The sequence below is a fragment of the Aegilops tauschii genome, chromosome 7 (genome assembly GCF_002575655.3).
Source record: "Aegilops tauschii subsp. strangulata cultivar AL8/78 chromosome 7, Aet v6.0, whole genome shotgun sequence".
NCBI classification, from domain to species: domain Eukaryota; kingdom Viridiplantae; phylum Streptophyta; class Magnoliopsida; order Poales; family Poaceae; genus Aegilops; species Aegilops tauschii.
The window spans coordinates 276,357,791-276,381,125 of record NC_053041.3 but is presented as its reverse complement, the minus strand read 5'-3'; the positions used below and the strand labels follow the sequence as shown (position 1 = coordinate 276,381,125).

Genomic DNA, 23,335 nt, shown 5'->3' with positions numbered 1-23,335 from the left:
GACATCGACTGAGTACGAGCGGCCGTAGGTCACAAGGGGGCGTGGAACTGTTGCAGCCCATCTGTGACAGAGTAGACTCCAGCGACTTTGCCCAGCTAGGTACATCCTCTACACGACTACATGGTAGCAACTTGAAGAAAATTCTTCCTTTTTTGCTTCCATGACCTGATATCCTCCTCGCTGATGTATCGAGGCGCCGTGACCCGGCCTCACAGGCAGGGCCAGGGCGAAGACGTATCCCCGACGGCCAAGACACGGCCACGGTGGTGCAGCCTGTGGTGAGACAGAGCAGACTCCAGCGACTTTGCCCAGCCAGGTACATCCTCTACACGACTACACGGTAGCAACTTGAACAAAATTTGACTTGATTGGTATAGTAGCTTAGTAGTAGTAGGTTCCTATACTCGCAAGTTTATGTCGAACAATCACTGCACCGGATATGCAAGCCTGGGATTATATCTGTGTGGGGGTATGTGATATTGTGAGTGGTCTTATATATGTTAAGCTTGATGATATTTGCACAAACTGTGTAAGACAAACCGACTGTTTGATTTGTTAATTTTTCTTTGACGCGCGAAGCAAAATGCATCGTCGTCTTGATTGGCTAGATCCAATTAGCCAACCCATATTTCATATATAAAACAGTGCCAGGCTAGTCTGTTTAGTAACAGGCTGTTTTCCAAATAATTTATAGCAAACACTATGAATTTAATTAAATGAGAATTAAAACCTAAATTGCTTGATGAGTTCCTCATTTGAAATATTAACTTTGCTAAGCTCAATTATGGTATAATCGCATTGTTTAAAAAAACCAATGGCGTTAAGCAAATTTATAAGTTCAAATGTATTTGGCTGTTGAATATCAGTCTCTTTTTTTATTCAAAATTCTTATGAATATACTTTGGTGTCGTGGTGCCTCTTTGATTTCCCTGTACAAATGTTTGTTTTCAGTGCAAATGTGTTCCTTGATCAACTAAACTTGGTGAATCTACTATTATAGTCGTTTCAGTTTTTTACTGTATGTACTGATCAATAAGAAAACCCATTCCTCTCTCATTTTTGTTATTCTATTCAGGAACACAAAAAAGATAATCAGCGTTTATTCGCAAAGCTAGAATTAAAGGCAACGGCGAGAGAGGAACATAAAGGAGAACTTGAAACTTATAGAATATATGCAAGGTACGTGACGTATGACCATCTTATTTTTATTTACTCGCTAGCTGGAATGTGATTATTTACGACGAATAAAACCTCGTATAGTAGAGCAGTGCGTGTATGGATGGAGTTATACTATACGAGGTAGTATATGATGCGAGGCACGGAATGTCTGAAAACATCACCTGCCGGTCTTTGAGTACGTTGTGAACCTGCCATGGTCTAACACAAAAATACTCTGGTTCACCTGGAGCACCAAACCTCGTCCAAACTGGTATTGCCTTCTGCCCGTAAAATTTAGATAGAAGGAAAGATAAATATAGAACCAACATAGCTAGTGGATATCAACAGCAATCACTCTTTAAACTTTAAAAATATAAGAGAAAATGTCATCTGATCATCTGATCAGCACGGGCATTCAAACAGATTAATTCCTAGCAAGCAACTAAACATCACTTTATTTTTAGGTATTTATCGATGCAGCAGTCCTCCTTAGCCACCAATAAATCTCAACGCTGCTCTAACTTGCTCTGGAATGTTATCCTTTGCTTCATTCTCCCTGACCATCAGCATCTGAACCATTAGTCGCTTCCTGAGACTTTGTGGATCCTTCAAATTATGCATAAACAAAGTCAGAAGATATATTTAGCAAATATATGCAAGCTGTAACCTCATTACAAAATCACTTACGTTAGTCCTAGGCATGTTATGAACCATGTCATTCCCGATGGTTTCATACAAATCACTACTGGAATCAGCTACTTTGCCATCTGCCAGCTCTTTGCCATCTGCTAGCAGACGGCAAAGAAGCTCTTTGCCATCAGCTACCCAAAAGCTGATGGCAAAGAACTGGCTGATGGCAAAGAAAGTCTTTGCCATCAGCCAGTTCTTTGTCGTCCGCTAGCTGACGGCAAAGATTCTTTGCCGTCGGCTAGCTGACGGCAAAGAGGGAGGGCGGACGTCCAGTATTTTTGCCGTCCCTCCTCTTTGCCGTCCGCCGCTGTAGGCAAAGGACTCTTTGCCGTCCGCCATAAAAAGCAGACGGCAAAGGACCTGTTTACCGTAGCCTACTTTGCCGGAGCCTTTTGCCGTCCGCCGTTCATGCCTTTGCCGTCCGTCGTGGCAGACGGCAAAATAGCTGATTCCTGTAGTGAATGGGCCATCTCCTGTAAAACTTTGAATCCGGAGTCCATGCTGTCACAAAAGCAAACATATTGTAATAGCTATATTAGAGCACGCACTAATATGCAAGCCAAATTTAGAATAGTACCACTGAGGTGAAACATGAATGTTCTGTTGTTCGGGCCATTACACAAGTTGGCTGTTCCTATCAGGGGCCTCCTGTTGCAAGACAAAGCTGAATTCTTGCTTCACTAAAAGGGCTTCCCTCTGAAGTTCAGTGCCATGGGGGTCCTCCTCAAAATGAAATACAGTCTGGTTCGAATAGCAAACTTTGAGCAGCTCCCTGGCTCACAATAATAATCAATAATTAAAATAAACATTAAGTAAGTTGGTCTCTTACAACTATAGAGCTGAAAACATCATATTTAGGGAAGGGCTGGACAACAGCATTGTTAATTAGCATCGTGGTGCGCTCTCCTTGAGGCATCCAGGAATACCTAACAGCCTGTGACTGAGCATGAAACTGCAAGTCAAAAAAATGTTTGCTTCCAACCATGTTGGTGCCTGCATGCCTCTCTACTTCCGCGTTCGCAAGCTTACGAACAACAAGATTGAAGCATGCGGTATGAAGACTTATGTTAGTTAAAAATAGGGTGTCATGTAGCATCCAAGGCTGACTTCTATCCGGTATGGTGCATCGCTTCTTATCCAGATTGTGCTGCAACACAAAAAATGCAAAACAACCTTTAGCAAAAAGTGTGCAGCATTGGAACAAGAGTATGTTAAAAAATGGCGACTTATTTCATATAGTTTGATTGCTGTTACCAAACAATAATATTTACAGCAAATTAAGAGCAGCAAAAAGTTGGTACCTACCTTAAACATCTGGTAACTCGCTTCTATTAGGATTGAAATAATAAGTTGTTTCGTTCTAATAATCTGTTAGCTGTGTACACGAATATGGCCATATGTACAACATAGTGAGGGAATAAATTTACAGTACTATATTTGTAGAGCAGAGACTATGAGAAAAAAATATTCAAAAATTAGAGTTGCTGTGCGCTGGAAATATTGATAATCCATTATAAATAATTAAATCCTTCGTCATGGCTGCAACGTCTTATGGTCTCTAGAAACAAAAGGAGATATAGCAATATACTAATCTTATTATAAGTAGTGTATGAGAGAGTTCTAATAAATTTTCTATACAGAAAATAAACGTACAATAAGATAACTTACTCCAACATATGCTCCTCATGAACGCCATTCATAAAGCGAAAGATGTATTCGAGTGCATCTTCCACGACATGCATCCGTGGGGGCAGAAGATGCATGGGAGCGGGCACAGCATCATGCGGCTCAGGCACAACCTCTTGGGTCTCGGGGACAGCACCCTCCAGGGACGTGGGCACAGCAACCTCTAGGGGCGCAGTGTTTCCAATGATTTCCTCCATCGGTGACCGAAAACTCGTGAGTGTTTGGTTATTCCTGATGGAATATATGCAAACTGGGGTGGGTAGGGAATTAGGAGGTCCAGGACGTGTGTGTGTGTGTATATATGTGTGTGTGTGTGTGTGTGTGTGTGTGTGCCATATTTATGGAGACTTAATATTGCCTTCCAAAAATCGAAATCCATTTAATTTATGCCAAACGTTTCTAATTAGGGAAAAATGTGGATGTATCAGATCTTGGGGACGTATCAGATCATTCTCAGATTTTTTTTGAGTGAATAATATCTTCCGATTGGATTTTTTTATCATTCCCAGCGAAAAGAAGCAATTCACCATTGTACAAAACCAAATATTTGACTAGGACTACGTGTATCATACATTGAAGCATAATGCCAAAAGGGGTTCACTATAACTTGACAAGCAAATATGCTGACACTTGATCATACTATTTTATTGATTATAATACACCATTAAACCAAAAAGAGATATAACGACATTTGGCAACGACATGTTGCATGCACCATGTTGATACACAAGTTACTCTAGCGTCCATTCTTCCTAGCTTGAACGCGGTCATTGACGTAAGAAAGTGTTTCGTCATAAGTCATCAGGCTGACTTTGTGGATATCTTTGACAAAAAAAGTGTTAGTAAAAATTACAGCTTTTTTACATAATTACATAAGAAAGCACAATGACACAAAATTAAGAATACTTTAGAAACCCTACCTTGTAGATAATGATCATCATCATTAATGTCAGGAGAGAAGAAGAATGTGCTCTCCCTCATAGTTTGCAGGCATTGATCCCTCCAATTTAACTGTACGTAAGTAACAACAATCTTCTCGAACAGATTTTCTGTGCGTTGCAAATGGTACAAGTGATGACCAGCATGCTGTTGACTTAGGCGTAGAAAAATTATCTCCCGTCTACATACAAAAACAAATGTTAGGCGTAGGAAATAATAATAAAATTAAAATAACCATATGAAAATCTCATATATTGAATGGAGCTTACCGAAAATTCATTAGGGCAATCTCAATGAAAGGGACATGCCGTCTATATACTGAATCCCACTGATGTTGTATCTTACCAGCATAGACAAGAATAGCAACAACATCTAAAAAAATGTAATCATAATGAGACAATGCTATGTATGGACTAATGTGCAATAGCAAAGCTGAAGGTGTTGCACCAGTGATGGTTTTGTCACGTAGCGACAATATGGCCCCGAATTGTGGGAAGCACGGTGGACAAATTGACAATGATATCCTGTGGGCCGACATGCTAACCTCGGTCCTAGAATGTAGTGCGATGACATAATCCATGCATATATACCAAAAATGTCCATCTAGCATATCCGTGGGGTTGAACCCGACGGAAGTGAAGTCATAAATCATCTCGGTATGCAGCATGTCGTTGAAACGGAATGCTTGGTTGCTGTAGGCAATTGCTTCCATCTTTGTTCCCTAATAATATTATATAAACAAATAAAAAATCAGGTAGAGAAACTCTTTAACACATCTGCATACCAAAAAAAGTGCTATATGTGATGAGTAATGACTTACGTGCTGATCAAGTAGTATACAACGAAGGTATTGGTTTCCCATAGCATTAACCCTGATCTGGGCCTTCCACAAAACCTTAGCACGAATGATCCAACAATTATGATATATATGTTCCATGTCAACGTTCTGGAAAGTCAAATTCCTGCATAGCATATAATGAATATATGAGGTAAATAAACGAGCGGACAAGTCAACGTACATGATGATATATCTTGCCTGTTCATCGGAGGGATTTCTACACGAGGGATGTTGGGAGCCGGCGGATTTTCCATCACCCTCCTAGTTCTTGTCAAGTTGTAAGAGATCACCATAGTCGTAGAGGATGTAGAGGATATTGCTGAACCTGTGTAGATATATGGAGGCTAATGTATGGTGATGCGTGGCATTTATATATTACCATAGTGGGAGGCGGGAAAAGCATTAACTTTCAAAAATTAGTTTTGGAGCTCTAGGTGTACAATAGGAAGTTTGATCATCCTTTGGTAACCAAATAAAGATTGATCAATCTTTGCCATCTTAATAAACACAATTTATTATTTATAGTAATCAAACAAACCAGGATCTGATTGCAATCGAGGAGAGTATCAAAATAATTACTGTTTATTTACTTTTAGTAACACAATAAATGTGGATCTCAGTATAACGAAGGAGATACCCTGTTACAGTAAGGGTAGTCACGTAATATATCTATTTCCATAAATGAAAAGATACGTCTCATGCTTGAATAAGATAACTATAATTTCATTATGTGTGTAACAAAGTATTTATTGCCTTGATTGCGCGCAATATTATGTCTCATGCTTTGTGCTTTTGCAAATAAGTTGTGCTGAACAAAGCATTGAGTTATTATGCAATGCAGAGTTTTTTTTAATGAATAACTAAAACTTCAAATGAACTAAAATGAAGCATAAACATAAGTCATGTGTCAGCTTTATGCCAATCACGGCTTCATGTCGAGAAATTTAATTTAAAATGTTTACTTAGTCAGCCTTTAGTAATTGTTGTGTTTGGGAGTAAACAAAACCACAGTTTTTAGACATTGGAGTAAATTATTTTGAAGCATAAACAACACGCACTAAATATTTTGATAGAACCGTGAGCAGTTCATTCAATAATGCTTCCTAGCTGTACTACTGTAGGTGTCTCAGCAACGTAATTACTTAAGTTTTCATAGAACCCATTGATAGAACCCATTGATCATTCATATACTTGTGTTCGGGCATACAGCTCAAATTTTAGACACTCATACAGCTCAAGGCAGTAAAAGAACTAAAAATACATTACTATATATAATAACAGCAAGCCATGTTAGCTATATATGTTCATGAAAACTGGACAGCAATTAAAACTGGGTGAAACAAATCAAATATTACACACTCATACACTCATAAAGCTCAAGTCAGTAAAACAACTTCAGACGTGTATGATTCCAGCCTTTTCATGAGCATTTATGCTTTAATCATCTCGAGCATACATAACATATGTAAACCAATACACGCACTGAAATTCAATGTATCAAATGTAACCTTCATGCTAAATGGTGACAAGACATACATGCTCCATGTTGTAATCAAACTTTAAAAAATAAATTTAACATGATCCAGGTCTTCATGAAGCCAATCATTATTTCTGATTCTCATATTACACATAACACAGTACGCTGTGTGACATGTACATTGTCAGATTACACATAACACAGTATAAATTTATTGAAATGCGGTTATTACTTGAACTGATTGGTGTATACCTCCAACAACCAAGATACCAAATGAAAAGATATGTCATAGAACCGAATTACAGCAATTCTTGACCATCGGAAGAGTAAATTGCATCTATAAATCCAGCAGGTCTATTAAGACCATACTTCAGCCTGTAAGTACTTCCTTGTAGACGATGTTCTTCATTGAGGTCAGCAAGGACACGGTCGGTCTTTTACGCTTCTTCGGATTGTTATGTTGCTTGTTGGACTTCTCCTTTGGCTTCTCCATCTGAATGAGTATTTTTATGTTTCCCTTCGCGGTGGCTCGAGACAAAGCAACATAGAGTTGACCATGAGAGAACACCGGATTAGGTAGATACACACCAACAATTGGGATGGTCTGCCCTTGAGCCTTGTTAATCGTCATAGCAAAGCTAAGCCTTATAGGAAATTGCTTCCTCTTAAACTTGAATGGAAACATGTCGTTGTCAGATGGGCACAGAGGTATTCGAGGAAGGAAGACCCTCCTACCAGCGTGTTGTCCAATCACGATTTCTGCATCAATGGTGTTCCTCTCAAAACCTCTAACAACAAGCCTAGTCCCGTTACACAGCCCATTAGCTGGATCAATGTTCCTTAGAAGTATCACCGGGCAATTCAGCTTTAGTTTGAGTGCATGCGGAGTAAGACCATTGGGGGTCAATCCGTTCAGAAACTCAGGAGCGTAGTAGCCATATGGGTCATCCTCTGCACTGTCAAAGCTATGGTAGATTACTTCATCTCCGTGGAAACGCTCTATCATGCGGATGTTTATCTTGTCGACGTTGTCATTTGTCGTGGAAAGGATTGCGCGAGATGTCATGTAACTCGAATCTGCCATGTTGTCATCTAGACTCGGAAACACGTGGTCAATCAGCTTCTCCAGGTCGTCAACCTCGCCTGTAGATGGCAGACAGATATCATCAGGGAGTAGTATGTTGCCTTGATCGTCGGCTTCCTCTGTGCCATTACCGACCCTGAGCAAGTAATCTGCAAACCACGTGTCATTATGAGCCCTCATGTTGGTGATGAGCCGAAGCTGCCGCATACTCTTCCATAGATGAGAACTTTGGAGGCTTGCATCAATTATCTGGCCCCGTGACCCCCTTCTGACGACCGGAAGCACCTGCCTAAAGTCCTCGCCAAAAAAATAGTCTTTCCTCCAAAGGGTCGGTCGCGTATTCCCATGATGTCGCGCATGCTATTGTCTAATGCCTCAACCGCTTGTCGCTTAGTCATGCTGGCCTCGTCCCATAGTATCAATGAGGCCATCCTTAGCAGCTTGGCGGTCCCACTCTGCTTGGTGAAGCTGCACGAGGCTCCATCATCGCAACTCAGTGGGATTTTGAACCTCGAGTGGGCAGTCCCGCCGCCAGGCATGATAGAAGCAGTGACGCCCGACGTCGCGGTAGCGATAGCAATCTTGCCCTCGCGCCTCACCTTGGCGAGCATCGCCCTGTAGAGGAAGGTCTTCCCCGTACCTCCAGGGCCATCAACAAAGAATATACCCCCATCACCGCGTTCAACAGCCGCTAGTATCTCGTCGTATGCAGCCCTTTGCTCAAAATTCAGGGAAGATGACAATTTAGTGTCACTTTCGTCAAACTCAATGGTTGATTCCTCGATGATCTCTCTGGCCTCGCCCTCGGTTGGGTCAAATGCATCATCGATCGTTGGAAGAGCAAAATCAATAATGTCTTTACCCATAGACTGCAACATACCCCTAATGTCAAGCAACACCATCTGCTCCACCTCGTTCGGGGATGTGCGTGTCTGACGGTAGTCATCGGACATAGGCTCGAGGTGTCTATCCCATAAACCGCGCACGTCGCCTGGCTCGCAGTGCACCAAGATTGTTGCAAAGAGCCTCCTAAGAGAACATGGCATAGCCCACTGCTCCGCCTCAGTAATACAGTCGTCGAGTGTGTTGTCTGCCTCGATGAGTCCCAACCTTTCACCGGCCTCTCTAAAGCTCCCACATACCACGCCGTCGACGGTGAGCAAGTCCTCAAATGATGTTTTCCCCGGGACATGGTTCAACAACACACGAAGGTGGTATCGCTCCCCCTCGGCAGGATTGGCAGACACGATACGACCTATTTGAAAACGCTCCACCCGCCTCTTCCAGAACTTCTTTTTCTTCTCCCACGTGAAGCTTCCGGGGAAATCCTTGTACAATATATGCCTTGCCCAAGGGTGTTTTTCGTTTGCCTTGAAATACTCCGTTAACATGGATTTTGAAGCATTCTCGGAGGATACAACATTCTTCAAGTCAGCCTGTGCATTGAATGCAACCCTGTGCATATTCGGGAGATGAAGAGGCAACTGCAAGACAGGCGGGTAATTGGCACACAGTGGGAAGCCAAATATCCTCCACATAGCCTCCGGAGGGGTGACCCATCTTGCGTCAACGTATCTCTTGATCTCATCAATGTTACCATCAGCGTCTGGCTGGTCGATGCTGAAAGAAGCCTTATCATGGCCCTTATAAATGTATTTTACAGCCTTTATGCTAGAGCACACCTCGACGTTGATGTGGCAATTAAACATCCGCAGAAGGTAAGGGTTATATGGCACAACCCATCGGTTGTCCAACATTTTCCCTCGAACCTTAGCGCGTCTACCATCGTCTCTACGCCGATAAACTAGGTATGAGTCCTTGCCTTGTATCGTGTTCTCATTGAAAGGCTGCGGGTATCTGCACTTGCATTCATTATCTTGCATGCAAACATTCTTCGGGTTGAGAGCACCGCATGGTCCGTGCATCATATGTTTTACCACCATTGCATACAATTCCGGCTACTTCTGCTTGTTTGGGAGCTCTGCGGAAATGAGTCGGTCATACTGCTCTGGGACAAGAAGCTTATACGTTGAATCCATGATCAACAAAAAATGTGCGTGGGGGAGGCCTCTCTTCTGGAACTCGACTACGTAAACATAAGCAACAACAACACCCAGGACCATCTTCTTGAGCAACATATCTTTCATAGCCTCTAGTTTGCCATAGAACACGTGAGCCACAATATCAGGTCGGTCTTGCGCCGTCTATCCAGGAAGCAACTCATTTGTTATCTCTTCCCATTTAGGGTTGCAAGTCATGGTCAAGAGATGTCAGGCTTCCCGTATGTATGGACAATGGCCATGGCATCCATATGTCTCTTCTTCATGTTGCGGTCGCCACCAGGGTAAGTTCCAGGGAGCACTATTCTTACCCCAACAGCGCTTGCTCGCGTCTCCCCCGATGTGATCGCATCAACAATTCCTTTATACAAATCGGCACGGATCTGCGTCTGGTTCTTCCTGTACCACCTCAACCAACAGCTCTCAATCTTGATGTACATGTCAACCGCCCATTGCTGCAGTAGGCGTGCTCCACAGAGTATTGGATTGAAGATCGCAGGCCGTGTTTGCAGCATGTAACAGTAGTAGTCTCTAACGGAGACGCATAACCTGCTATTCCCCTCTGCACATGTTTGAGTACCATCGTGTGAGCATTATTTTTAAAAACAAGAAATTATTTGTAACAAAGTGGGACACAAACGACATACCTGCATCATCCTCATAATCATGACACAAAGGAGGATTTTGTACAACCTCCCAAGAAACATTACGTTTGGGTAGCTTCGGATGCCAACCTAGCTCCCCCATTGGATAGAATAATGGATAAGACAACGGGTCATATGCCCCTGAGGTCACACGTATACTATGCCTTTCGTTGTTGTTACCACAAAGTGTTATCCTGCGGTCAAATCTTTTTGCTAGGTCAGTGCCCTCAACCCAAATTGCAGCAACCTCAGATGACACCGGTCTATTATATCTTCTTTGGTCAAGCCTCTTATCGGTGTTTAGGTCTATCCTATAATCATCGAGGTTGTCCTTGTGTGCACCCAAACTCCTAAATTGTTGGGAGTATGGGTTTTCTTTGAGTATGTCTACTAACCTCTTCACGACATCCTGGTCTAATTGCTTGGTGGCCGCATTACGATGATTTAGGTTAGGGTAGTCGTCATAGAAGTACAACTGCAGATGTTCTGGACGGGAGCTAGGCCCGAACGAATGGACATTGTGGTAGATGGTGTCGTGTGCTCGGACTGTGTACACCCCAGACTTCATGTTCGTGTAGTTTTCATCAAGGCTGACACCAAGGGTTGTGAAGGCGAAATGCCCGTTGAAGAACCGTATGTTCTCCCGAAAATGTCTAGAATCTGCATCCATGCTGGACCATAGCCTCATAAGCTCCGGGATTGGTTCTGGTTGCTTAAGCTGGATCTGGCCATTGCGACAGCAGAAGCCGTCAGTCTCAGACTCAAACGTTCTGGCCTTGCAGTGTTTGCAATTTTCGTCGAGTTTCAGGATGTGAGTGTTGTCTGGAATGTTTGAGTAGACAGTGTCAAATGGATCAATGTCGCTAGGTTTAGTGCTAGACATGCTTGCTTCCTCGTCATCATCCAATATGTCATTATCGGATCCTGCGGGCATTTCTTGAAAAATCATGTACAAAACAGTAACAAAAAATAAATGACACAACAATAAAGCTCCACAGTGTCATAGTGTAGAGTTGGCAATACCTTTGTTGCAAAACATGTAGTACTCCTCATCAATCAAGTCGTGTGCTTCCTGCTCATCGCCCATGGTGCCGCTTTGGAATACATCGATGTCTTCTGCATTGTCGTCGTACAGAATGCGACAACAGACAAGATCATGTTAGAACGACATGCTGAGAATGAGCATAAGAAACTAACAATCGCAATTTCATACCATCAGCACCGGCAGAGTATCTCGGCATGTTCGTCCCCGGATCGCCATCAGATGAATCATCTTTTGCGGCCCGAGAGACGGGTGATGCGCGGCTTGGGGAAGTGGGACATTCAGAGGTTGAGTTTGCCAGGTCTGTAAGGGGGATTGCGATGCATTCTTTGCACGGTGTTTTTTTTCCTTCTTTCATAATTGGCCTTCCTCTGTGCACTTGACTCCCCCTTCTCAATCACCGACATGCTTTTGCGGCGCTGCACGCGCTTCTCGCGTATTTTTTCATTCTTTGTTTCTCTGACCTCCACCGTTAATTCGTCACTTTTCTTCTGATGGAATGCTCTGCTACTTGCGTTTTTCGCCTCCCTTTGCTCGTTTGTTAAATTACGTTTCCGCTCATTGTCACTTTGCCTCCTAGCTAGAGCAGTGTCCTGAATGACAAAGGCATGTAAAGTTGAAGGGGGACATGTTGCTCCCTCTTTCATTAATTTTGTAACGCTAGGGCTATTCAGGTCGTCTGGATCAATAATATTTTCAAAACATAGTTAGAACAGTTTGATTTATCGGCGCTGGAGGAGTGCCATCTAGAATAGTAGGGCCTGATGACGAAACGGATATTGAACGTAAGCGTATACCTGAAGTACCAGATGGACGTTTGTTTTGATCTTTGATATGCTTATCCTTGTTCCTCCAATAAGCAGCTCACCGCAGGGCGTTTCTATGGTCTCTCTTGCGTTCTTCTTCTGTTTTTTCCTCTGTTTCTTGTGTGTCATTCAAAATCACATCTAGATCCATTACACACATTCCCGAAAATTAGAGATCATACCACTAAGATGCAAGCAATTGCTGTTTTAGTAGGAAAAAATTTGATTACCATGTAGCTCATTGTCATTAACGATCCCAGATGAGACCATAGTTGTATCAGGAAATGTCCGTGCATCATGCGAGAATGATGTATAGTTAGAGCTGGTGGGGTTGCCTGGTGAACCAAAGTTGTCCAGACATATTAATGCTTAATTATTAAGACGGTTCTGACCATAATGGTTAAATCATTATAAGCTTACCTGATAAATGAAGGGTCTGTGCATGTTCAACTTGGACATTATATTGTTTCTTCCGCCGATAGGAAGCCCTCCTCAGGGCGTTTCTATGGTCTCTCTTGCGTTCTTCTTCCGTTTTTTGCTCTGTTTCTGGGGTGTCATTCAAGATTACATTCAAATCTTTGGTCATTCAGAACATTCCCGAATATTAGAGAATAAAACAGATACGTGCAAGCAATTGCTGTATGAGTAGGCACAATATGATTACCTTGAAGCTCGTTGTCATAGATGAGTCCAGATGAGACCGTATTTGAACCAGGAAATGTTTTAGAGCTGGTTGGGTTGTCTGGTGAACCAGAGTTGACCAAACATATTAATGCTTATTGGTTAAGACGGTACCGACTATAATGTTTAAAACATTTTAAACCCTACCTGATAAAAGAAGGGTCCGTGCATTTTCATCTCGGACATTAGGTTGTTTTTTCCGCCGATATGAAGCCCTTCTCAGTGTGTTTCTATGGCCTCTCTTGCTTTCTTCTTCCGTTTTATGCTCTGTTTCTTGGGTGTCATACATGATCACATTTGCATCTGGTGTCATTCAGGGCAAACCCTAAAATTAGAGAATATAACAGAAACATGCCAGCCATTGTTGAATGAGTAGGCAAAATATGATTACCTTGTATTTCATTTTCATTAATGAGACCAGATGTGACCGTAGTTGTAGCAGGAAATGTTGACGCATCATGCGATAATGCTGTATAGTTAGAGCTAGTTGGGTTGTCTGGTGAACCAAAGTTGTCCAAACATATGTCAGCTTAATGGTTTTGACGGTACCGACTATCATGGTTAAAACACTTTAAGCTTGCCTGATGAATGAAGGGCATGTGCATTTTCATCTCGGACATTAGGTTGTTTTTTCCGCCGACAGGAAGCCCTTTCCAGGGCGTTTCTTTGGTCTATTGTGCAAAAATATTCTGTCATTTGTATTTTCTTTGGTGTCATTGGTGTCACATAATCATGACATTCATGTCATTATCTCTAAAGCCAAATGAGAAAACACAACTTGACATCTAATGACCATGTGGATGGTGAGATAATATTACCTTCTTTATCTCTCACACAAAGGACACCCGATGTGACCGTAGCTTCATGAGGGTATGTTGCATCATTAGGCGAGACTGATGTATAGTCCGAGCTAGCTGAATTATATGATTCAACAAGCTTGGTCAGTACTTATTTAAATTGTGTAATAAGTGACTACCTTCGTGCAAACACAGCACATACGGGACGTGGATCAATTTACCAACCATGATAATCTCGTGTGGGTTTATTTATCTCCCTATCTTCGAGAACATTTGTGATATCACATAGAGACTGGCGACGGGATGACTTCCCATTGACTTGTTGGTTATCCAAACCATCTGACTTGTTATTGCGATAAGCCGCCCGCCTACGAGCGTTGATAAGATCCCTATGATCTAATAAGCAACATAGTATGAGCATCATATCATCTCTAATCAAGGATATAGGTTAATACAACGAATCATGTGCATACTATACGTATGCACATCAAACTAAGAGCAGCCATCAACCTCACCAGATTTTGCAAATACCGGCTGATTCTCATCTTGTAAGCTGACAATATCCTCATTTTTTTCTTCCGATAAGCTGCACGCTTCCTTGCATTGTACTGCTCCCTTGCTTCCTCAGCGTATTTTTTGCATTCATTATTTAGAGAAACAGTTTCAAGCTGTTCGGAAGCTGTGTCGTCTGCATCATGTTATAAGTACAAATCAAAAAACAAATAAAACACACTGAACCACAACCGAATACGCCGGTTGGGAAGGTGGATATCATGCCTATGGATACCTTCAGTATCATTTCGTAGCTGCATCTTATGAATAGCATGATCGAGTGTTAGATTAGCCGTAGCCGCAAATGTTTGACCATCAGCATGGTATCCAGGCCTTACCCATTCTGATCCATCTGTAGAGTTCTAGTCAACATGAATACAAAACCAATGTTTGCCTGGTATGCAGGCAAACAACAAATACATCTTCAATCAATCATGTACCTGTTTCCGTCGTGTAAATTGGGTCAACATTTACAGCTACGGTTACGATGCTTGGATTATATTCTTTCAGATTTGTCTCGCTCGTAGGGGCTGCAACACATTAAGCATGGTCCATGTCATTGTCAGATATGCACGTCAGGCAATACCTCACAGTAATTTTCACACAGTTATATACCGAGTTCTATCGCGCAAATAGCTTCATCTTTTTCATCAACGGGTATCAAGGTTGCACTGTATTCTTCAACATTTTTACCGCTCGCCTGACCTGCAACACATTATGCAAAAAGATTGTTACTGTCAGAAATGCAAGTATTTCTGGTGCAGTGCTTAATACCTGTAGCTACGTCCTCTTCTTGTTGATGTTCACCGGCTTTGCTTTTTGCATTACCCATACGCAAATGGAATGACCGTTACCTCCAACTTGTGTCTGGCTGTGGTGTTCTTGAGGCCTGGAAGAAACATAAAAGAAACCTGAATCAGATGGAGATAGTAGATGCAAGATGAAAGCAAGAGAGATGGCGCAGATGATGGTAATTTACTTGAAGGCATGCACAAGATGGTAATTTACTTGAAGGCATTCACAGTTTATCATTCAGTTCCTAGACACGGTTTTATCTTGAACTATAAGCACAATTGCTTATGCACATTCTCATATGCAGGGTGCTTTATCATATTCTTGCCAGCCACAATCGTTGTTCATTGAAAGCAATATAATTCTGGTAATCAATTGCTCCCTTGTAATTAATCATGCTAGACAAATCAATTGCTACATTTAAGTTTTATCACACTTTATCATACAGTTCCTTTACACTGTTTTATCATAAACTTTAAGCATAATTGCTTATGCACCATCTCATCTGTAGGGTGCTTTCTCATAATCTTGTCAGCCACAAATCGTTGTTCATTGTAACAATATAATTCTGGTAATGAATAGCTCCCTTGAGATTTCTGGTTGACACTATAGCTATTCTCTCTGTACGGTTGTGGACGAAAAATGCATAACGATTCGTGACCTGCACTGAACCTTACTTGCTGCTATTTTAATTTGCAGTTTTGTCAAAGTTATCTTTTGGATGGCTGGTAGATTGCAAGATCTACAGATCTCTAATCATGTATCATTGATGGCTGGTAACGAATTGCTCCCTTGTAATTAATCATGCTAGACAAATCAATTGCTCCATTTAAGTTGCTTATGCACCATCTCATGTGTAGGGTGCTTTCTCATATACTTGTCAGCCACAAATCATTGTTCATTGAAACAATATAATTCTGGTAATGAATTGCTCCCTTGAAATTTCTGGTTGACACTATAGCTATTCTCTCTGTACGGTTGTGGATGAAAAATGCAAAACAATTTGTGACCTGCACTGAACCTTACTTGCTGCTATTTTAATTTGCAGTTTTGTCAAAGTTATCTTTTGGATGGCTGGTAGATTGCAAGAACTACAGATCACTAATCATGTATCATTAATGCATCGTCCTGTGGTGCCTGTGATGCCTGTAATGTATGTGATGGCTGTACATTCTTATCTGTGGTGCCTGTGATGGCTGTAGATTTCATGAGGTGTGTGTATGAAATGCGATGGATGTAAATTTCAGATTCGACCTAAATTCTATTCATAAGATGGTTGTTTGAAAGGGGCCGGCGGCGGATCTGTGATACCTGGAGTGAGTGTATCTGGCGGCGGATCCTGGACGCCTTCGGCGGTGGCTCGTCACGTCCTGGACGTCTCCGGCGACGGGTCCTGAAAGGGATCGGCGCCGGATCCTGGAAGCGCTCAGCGGAGGGTCCTGCACGGGACCAGCGCCGGATCAAATGGAGTCCGGCGGTTTTGATGTGCGAGTTACGCGCCAGCGGTTTTGATGTGCCAGGGCGGCGGTGCATGGATGGATCGGTGGCGGTGAAGGACCGAAGGGCGGCGGGCGAAGGAGGGCAGTGTCGGGCGACTGTTCCTCGCAAGAGGGACACGAGACCTCGCTCGAGGACGCACAGTCGGGCGTTTTTTTTTCGCTGGTTAATTTTCGCCGGTTTGTGCTTGGTGGTTTATTTTCGATCGTCTCAATTAATTACGACGGAAGGTTGGGCGTGTGCGGGACTCGATCGCGGGGTTTTTATTGGTTTTTCGCGGCTAAGCGGGAGGTGGGAGCAAGTACCAAAGAAGTACCAAAAAAGACCATATTAGGTGGGACGAAAATAAAACCCGGAACGCGGACTAGCAACTGAGACTCCTAACGTCTCAGTACGTACGTAGTTCGTTGGTTTCCACCCTTCCATCGATCTCCCCCCACCCAGGCGATCCCCCTCCCACCGATTTTTTTCCTTCCTCCGAAAACCAAGACCGGTTTAATTCATGCCCAGAAAAAAAACCTCGATCCCCCCTCCCATCGATACCCCTAACAAATTCTTTTCCTTTTGCACATAACATGTATTCCATGTATAGTAGAAATCATATCACAATTCATGATCACGTAGTCTTTCCGTGTATGCAGCCTAGACCTTCCACATATCAAGTTGGATTCTTTCCATGTATAAAACCGAAACCTTCCAGATGGACGACCCATATCTGCGAGCCAGATTTTGCCTCATTTGGTGAAGGCATCCCCATCCCTGGAAGCGACGACCGGGCTGGGCGACGATCTCTGGAAGCGACGACCAGATCGAGAGACGGTCTCTTGAAGCGACTACTGGATCGGCGACGATCTCTGGAAGCGACGACCCCCTCCTGGCAAGTCAGAGTTTTCCATGGAAGGTGAAGCCACAGGTCAGCATCATTACCCTATTCATGTGAGTACAAGATCAATATACAGCAATAATTTGTAATGCATCAGACTCCAGAATAAGACTGAAGTTCTTCAGTGCCAACGCCGCTTCGGCTTAGCCTAAAACATATTACAGTGACGTTCTATGAACCATAAAACCAAAGGTGTGTGTTCACTTTACCTCTCCTGTTATACTATAACTTGTTGAGGAAAGAAATAACCCCCCATTGAGATGCATATCTGTAGCTCATATTACTTCCAGTGTCCATGGAAGGATATCAAGAATTGTGGTCCAGTGACGACTAAGACTCGGTTACCATTATTTGTTGAAGAAGGTTCAAGCTCTGCTAGGGCCTGAACACAGAGTAGAAATTAAGGTATGTGTTTCGACCATTATTTGCCTGGCATATTGCTGATCTAAAGACATGTGTGTCTTTTATGGCAGCCTTCGTACAATTATCACAATATGTAATACACAGCTGGAGGAAAAATCGACATATATAAGTGTGCCCCACTAAAGGATGTGTTTCGACCATGCTTTGTTTAGTACAACCATTAGTAAATAACAAGAAATGCACATTATGAATTTGCTGCCGCACTTATGTGTTTCAATAACAGACCAAGCTTTGTACAGTACAACCATTAGCAAATAACAAGGAATGCACACTATGAGCAGCGTGCAGAATGACATGAAAAGCTAACAAGCAGGATAAGGAAAATCAGTCAACAAAGTTCAAAACTTGTTATAATTCAGTAGGCAAAATCAATAGGAGATTACACACTTGATTAGGACATAGGTGACACGCCATGCTCCTGGATTGCTCCTGCAGATTATATCAAACTGAAGAGCAGTTTCATGGAAGAAAATACCCAACATCTGGTAATTAAGGGCAACTGAAGAGAAATAGAGCTTAAGACGTTAGAAGCGCCTAACTGAACTAGCTTCCGATAGAAAATCACCAGTAATTCAGTGATATAAGTATTCTTATTTTTCATGCAATGACCTAAAAAAGGAATTATATTCACTAAATAATCCACCACAACCAAGGAAACGATTATAAAATGAGCATACTTGTAAGAAGAAGTGCTTCGAGTTCAAATAATGCTTGCAATGTCTTAACATCACCGATATTCTCCAATAGGATGTTATCCAAATAATGACTGACACAGAAAACAACCACAATAAGGTGATTAGATTCTACTGTAGAATATAACTTCAGATATTTTCTGAACACTTCGTGGCTGGCTTACATGGCAACGACAGGCTCAACAAGCAAAGCTCAGAAACATTGATGTTCATTGTAAGTGTTTTAGATGGCGGCATGTACCAACCATAGACATGTAGGCCGCCGCTGCTTACCTGCTTTCTTCTACCGGCTCATCCCGCCGCATCCAGCCAGCTGTTGCCACTCGCCGGTCCCAGTCTCTTCGGCCGCTCACACCCGATGTCCAGTCCGCTGCCTCCGGGACCTTCTTCCTAGCCACACCTGCCCGCACCTACTGGCTACTGTGGCCTTGAGAGAAGAAGTAGACATCCAGCCAAAAGGCAGAAACGTATCACTGGTTATAGGTAGATATCATAAGGTCCAGGATCTAGCCAGAACAATTAAGACATCAAGTTATCAAATCAAAATATATCCATTATTACATTTGTACCGAGTTTGAACATGCTTAAACACATAGAAAGTAATATGCAGATTATATTATCCGAAACTGATATTGCTGGAGAGAATTATATTAGCAGCAACTGCTTAGTTCAAACAAAATATGGTTCGTCTATTTACTTACAAGTTAATTAAAGCATCTACTTAATTGACAAATTCAACTATAGAGAGCCCATGGGCAGTACTCCCTCTGTAGAAGGCATGGAATTTGGCTTATAGAATGCTTTTAATCCATAATGGATTCATGCGGCCCCAAAGCAGAAACACACAACGTCCCAATTTTATTTTGCGGTTTAGTTCTCTCTTAGTTTCATTTATTTTGTGTCTGTTTGCTCCTTTTACCTTTTTTTAGGCAGCTGGAGCTGGACTCCAATTAGATGAACTCCTAACTAATGTTTAAGAAATGGAAATAGTAGCAGCATCATTGCTATTGAGGTTTTCTATTCTCTCCTTGTTTCTGGCATAGCCATGGTCAACTCGTGGTAACGGAGAATTACTTGTTGGTTAGATTACTTTTCCTTTTGGTAGATTACTTATGTATATTATCCTTTTGCTTTGACACTGAACACTGGAGATGTAGTATTCTGCCGCGATCAAGATACCAGCTTAACCACCACCTGATCATTTTGCAAAACAGAATGCACCAATTTATGGATAGTTGTTTTGTAATCAATCATCTACTACATCTAAGTAAAACGTTGTTGCGTACTCCCTCCGTCCGAAAATACTTGTCGAAGGAATGGATGTATCTAGATGTATTTTAGTTCTAGATACATCCATTTTTATGCATTTCTGCGACAAATATTTCCGGACGGAGGGAGTACATGTAACACACTCCAGCCTTCATTCTTTGCTTAACATTAGCAGACGGTGTAAAATAACCAAGCTCACAACATTCTGAAGCGATCTATTAGCTACTTCAACAGGCAATGGACAGAGAGAAGGAATCAACGGGTGATTTGCTCATACCAGTGGAGGCATAGAATTCTTCTCAAAATTTATCGCAGCACTTGTGGTCAGTGGCGAGGATGAACACCCACACCCGCTCCTTGTTGTCGGCCTCTGCGTCCTCCTCCCTCAATGCGGGTCTATGCGAGGAATTGATCTATAAAATGCTACTGTTAGATATAACAAATAGGTGACAAGAAATAAACAGGAACTTTTCATTTTCTTTGTTTGGCGGACAGTGTTGGAGTCTATATATTATTTGTTTTCAACTTCTCATTTTCTTACTAATTTCTATCATTAGACTCACTTTCACTTTTATTATCTTTCCCTTTACATGATTATTTAACATTGACATGGGGGAATTGAATAATGTATTCTCTCCAGTGGAATCTATATAGCCATATACCATTCTTCAGATAATGGAACATGTGGGTAGATCAAAACTATATATCAAAGTTTATCATGGCAGTAAAAACACACTGTTGATTCTGCTTTTATTTTCCCATATTAATACCCAAAAAGATTATCCATAAAGACGCATGAATATAATAACAATAGTATAGTGAGGTCTATGATCATGCAAAGTTACTTTTCACTTGATTGGAACCATGACATGCTATGTAGGAAAATTCAGTGCTGGCTTATACATACCCAAAATGGTGTGCTTCACCAGACTGTTGAAGAAGCTCCTGTCGGCATGCTCAGCGTAGAAGAGTGATAACCTCTCTGCAGCAGATCCAGTATAACAAATATTTTAAGATTCTTCAAACTTTATAGGCGAGGCATTGTATATTACGATGTAGGCAGAGCAGTACTGCAGTTGGCAATTTCAGAACATGATTGCTAGCATAATGATGAAAATAAATACTAATGATCAAACGGACAACGCAAAAGGAGGCATTCGCATCGGGAACATATGGTCCGCTGATTTATGATTTATTATCTTGTATTACACAAGGATGTAGTTGATCAGCTTATGTAGGTAATAGAGTTCTACAGGTTATGCATCGGTAAGAGATGATCCTTTGGTCCCTGATTCTGCCTGTATTAGATCAGGATGTAGTTGGTCAATATCAGATATGGTTGTAGTGGATTAACTTAGACAGTAGTGTATTTCTATGAAGCAAGATTCAAATATTTCACCAAAACACGCTTAGAATAACAATACAGTGCATTTGTCAGTAGTTGTGATGTTTCTATGTACAAGAGGATACTTTGTTGAGTGACATGCATAGCCCAGTTTGTTTTTACCAACAGCAATTAGTAGTAGCTTTGTGAAATTCAGAACGTGTACACCCTGTACACCCTGAAAGGCTTCAGATTCACGGATACGTACATGGCTGTGTACCTTTCTAAGGTGCCCATCGAGTTGATTAGCCTGTAAAATTGTACTGATGGAGAGGAAAGAGGGCCATTGCTTCATCTTCCCAGTAATCCGTTGCGAGAAACGCACTGAATTTGAGCAATAACGATGTCGGGCCACGCCTCTGTCTTGATAGGCAGGCCACCCCATGGACGAGCCCCGTTTTGAACGGATCGACGATGCCGCCGGAATGGAACCACTGCAGCAGCGACGCCATCGGGACTGCAGAGATGTCTCCGTGATCGCACAATCACCGCCGCACGCCTATCCGACTCCCACCCCATCGCCAGACAGGGAGGCTCCATCGTCGCGCCAAGCTTCGCCGCCGCTGCACCGCCGGAATAACCTGACGGACGTGGATGGCAGCAGATCGAACCAATCGAGCCAGGAAGATGCGGCCGAGTACAACATGGGAAGGGATGGTGGGCTCGGCGCGCAACATGGAGGAGAGATGGCGAGGAGAGGAAGGGCCGGCCGACGCGGTGGAGGGGATAGGAGTATGCGGCGGCGCCGTCGATGGAAGGGAGACGGCGGGGACAGGAGAAGGCTTGAGATTGAGAGAGTGAAGGTGCCACAGTGCGGTGAGTACAAGGGGAGTAGCTTTTTTAGGGTGGGCGTATCTCTATCTCTACCTGCTAATAAACCAGGGATTGTTTCTGGTCGTCCGTCACGCTTTTTTACAAAAAAGTCCCTGTATTGTTTAGTAATTGAACCCGCAGTACATCATTAATCTATCACGCAAAAGAAAAAAACGGTTCGCTGAAAAAAAACAAGTCACCCATACGCATCTGCCTCCTCGACCCCTCACATGTGCCCAAGCCGAGCCATCCTTACGCCACCACCACCACACCTCCGCCAGCTCGCCCCGTGGCCGCCGCACCTCGGCCCGCTCGCCGCCGTCGCCGCACCTCCGCCATCTCGCCGCCGCAGCCGCACCTCCGCCAGCTCTCGCCGCCGCGGCCTCAACCCAACCACTTCGGTCCCCCCCCCTCCATACTTGTGAGGAGAGGCAAACCGGCAGCGACCTTGCAGGGGCTTGCGGTCGCGCGGTCGGTGAGAACCTGCCGGATCCGGTGGGAAGTGGCGCTCGGGCGGTGGATCTGGAAGGAAGGCAGGCGGAGCTCGGAGCACAACAGTAGGTGGCGCGGCATGGCGTCGGGTAACTGTGAGAGAAGAGAGAGATGAGCGGGAGAGAAAAGGGAGCACGTGAGGAAGCAGATGGGAGGCCGAAAGGAAAGAGAAGGGAGCGGTGAGGTGCGGCGGTGGTCCTGCTGCTACTCGTCGGTGGCTCGCCTGCCATCTGCGCGCCGGAATTGCGGCCCCATGCAAGGGAAAGATCAGCGTTGCTGCAACCACGGCAGGACGCCCACCATGAGCGTACCTTACAAGCAGCGGCAGCCTCACTTCGCCTAGGACGGCATGACGATTACGAAATATTCAGTCATCCCCCTTGCGTCTGTTGGGGAACGTAGCAGAAATTTAAAATTTTCTACGTATCACCAAGATCAATCTATGGAGTCATCTAGCAACGAGAGAGAGGGGAGTGCATCTACATACCCTTGTAGATCGCGCGCGGAAGCGTTCAAGAGAACGGGGTTGATGGAGTCGTACTCGTCGTGATCCAAATCATCGATGATCCTAGCGCCGAACGGACGGCACCTCCGCGTTCAACACACGTACGGAGCGGGGACGTCTCCTCCTTCTTG

At 43.1% G+C, this 23,335-nt stretch overlaps 3 protein-coding genes and 2 long non-coding RNA genes across 11 annotated transcripts; all 5 read right to left on the bottom strand.

Annotated features, from left to right (window-relative positions):
* Positions 1-7,158: 7,158 nt before the first annotated feature.
* On the bottom strand, positions 7,159-8,079 carry LOC109746331 (uncharacterized). Its single transcript, XM_073504018.1, has one exon. It carries the CDS (start codon positions 8,077-8,079, stop codon positions 7,159-7,161), a length of 921 nt encoding a protein of 306 aa, XP_073360119.1.
* A 38-nt stretch (positions 8,080-8,117) lies between these two features.
* Positions 8,118-9,629, bottom strand: LOC109746332 (uncharacterized). Its single transcript, XM_020305450.3, has one exon. The coding sequence runs from the start codon at positions 9,627-9,629 to the stop codon at positions 8,118-8,120; it is 1,512 nt and encodes a 503-aa protein (XP_020161039.3).
* A 503-nt stretch (positions 9,630-10,132) lies between these two features.
* On the bottom strand, positions 10,133-11,510 carry LOC109746333 (uncharacterized). The gene is made up of 2 exons (XM_020305451.1): positions 10,580-11,510; positions 10,133-10,494 (listed from the first exon to the last, which is right to left on the bottom strand). The coding sequence occupies exons 1-2, from the start codon at positions 11,508-11,510 to the stop codon at positions 10,133-10,135; spliced, it is 1,293 nt and encodes a 430-aa protein (XP_020161040.1).
* A 1,297-nt stretch (positions 11,511-12,807) lies between these two features.
* Positions 12,808-13,436, bottom strand: LOC109746330 (uncharacterized). Its single transcript, XR_002228777.4, has 3 exons — positions 13,253-13,436; positions 13,089-13,166; positions 12,808-12,970 (listed from the first exon to the last, which is right to left on the bottom strand). It is a non-coding gene; the product is annotated as an uncharacterized lncRNA (long non-coding RNA).
* A 3,869-nt stretch (positions 13,437-17,305) lies between these two features.
* Positions 17,306-22,241, bottom strand: LOC120969402 (uncharacterized). Of its 7 annotated transcripts, XR_012188543.1 has the most exons (8): positions 21,615-22,241; positions 20,918-20,992; positions 20,288-20,423; positions 19,015-19,214; positions 18,727-18,815; positions 18,437-18,478; positions 17,836-18,008; positions 17,503-17,671 (listed from the first exon to the last, which is right to left on the bottom strand). It is a non-coding gene; the product is annotated as an uncharacterized lncRNA (long non-coding RNA). The 7 variants fall into 7 exon arrangements; XR_005763568.3 differs by lacking the exon at positions 18,727-18,815 and having other exon boundaries at positions 17,306-17,671; XR_012188547.1 differs by lacking the exon at positions 18,727-18,815 and having other exon boundaries at positions 17,306-17,671; positions 21,603-22,204.
* Positions 22,242-23,335: the final 1,094 nt, after the last annotated feature.

What these genes read in the sequence shown, in the direction of transcription:
- LOC109746331 (XM_073504018.1), bottom strand. Translation starts at nt 8,079, where the DNA reads ATGCGGCAGCTTCGGCTCATCACCAACATGAGGGCTCATAATGACACG.
- LOC109746332 (XM_020305450.3), bottom strand. Translation starts at nt 9,629, where the DNA reads ATGTTGGACAACCGATGGGTTGTGCCATATAACCCTTACCTTCTGCGG.
- LOC109746333 (XM_020305451.1), bottom strand. Translation starts at nt 11,510, where the DNA reads ATGCCCGCAGGATCCGATAATGACATATTGGATGATGACGAGGAAGCA. An exon ending in TGATTATGAGGATGATGCAG is followed by an intron (nt 10,495 to 10,579) that starts GTATGTCGTTTG and finishes AAACATGTGCAG; the next exon opens with AGGGGAATAGCAGGTTATGC.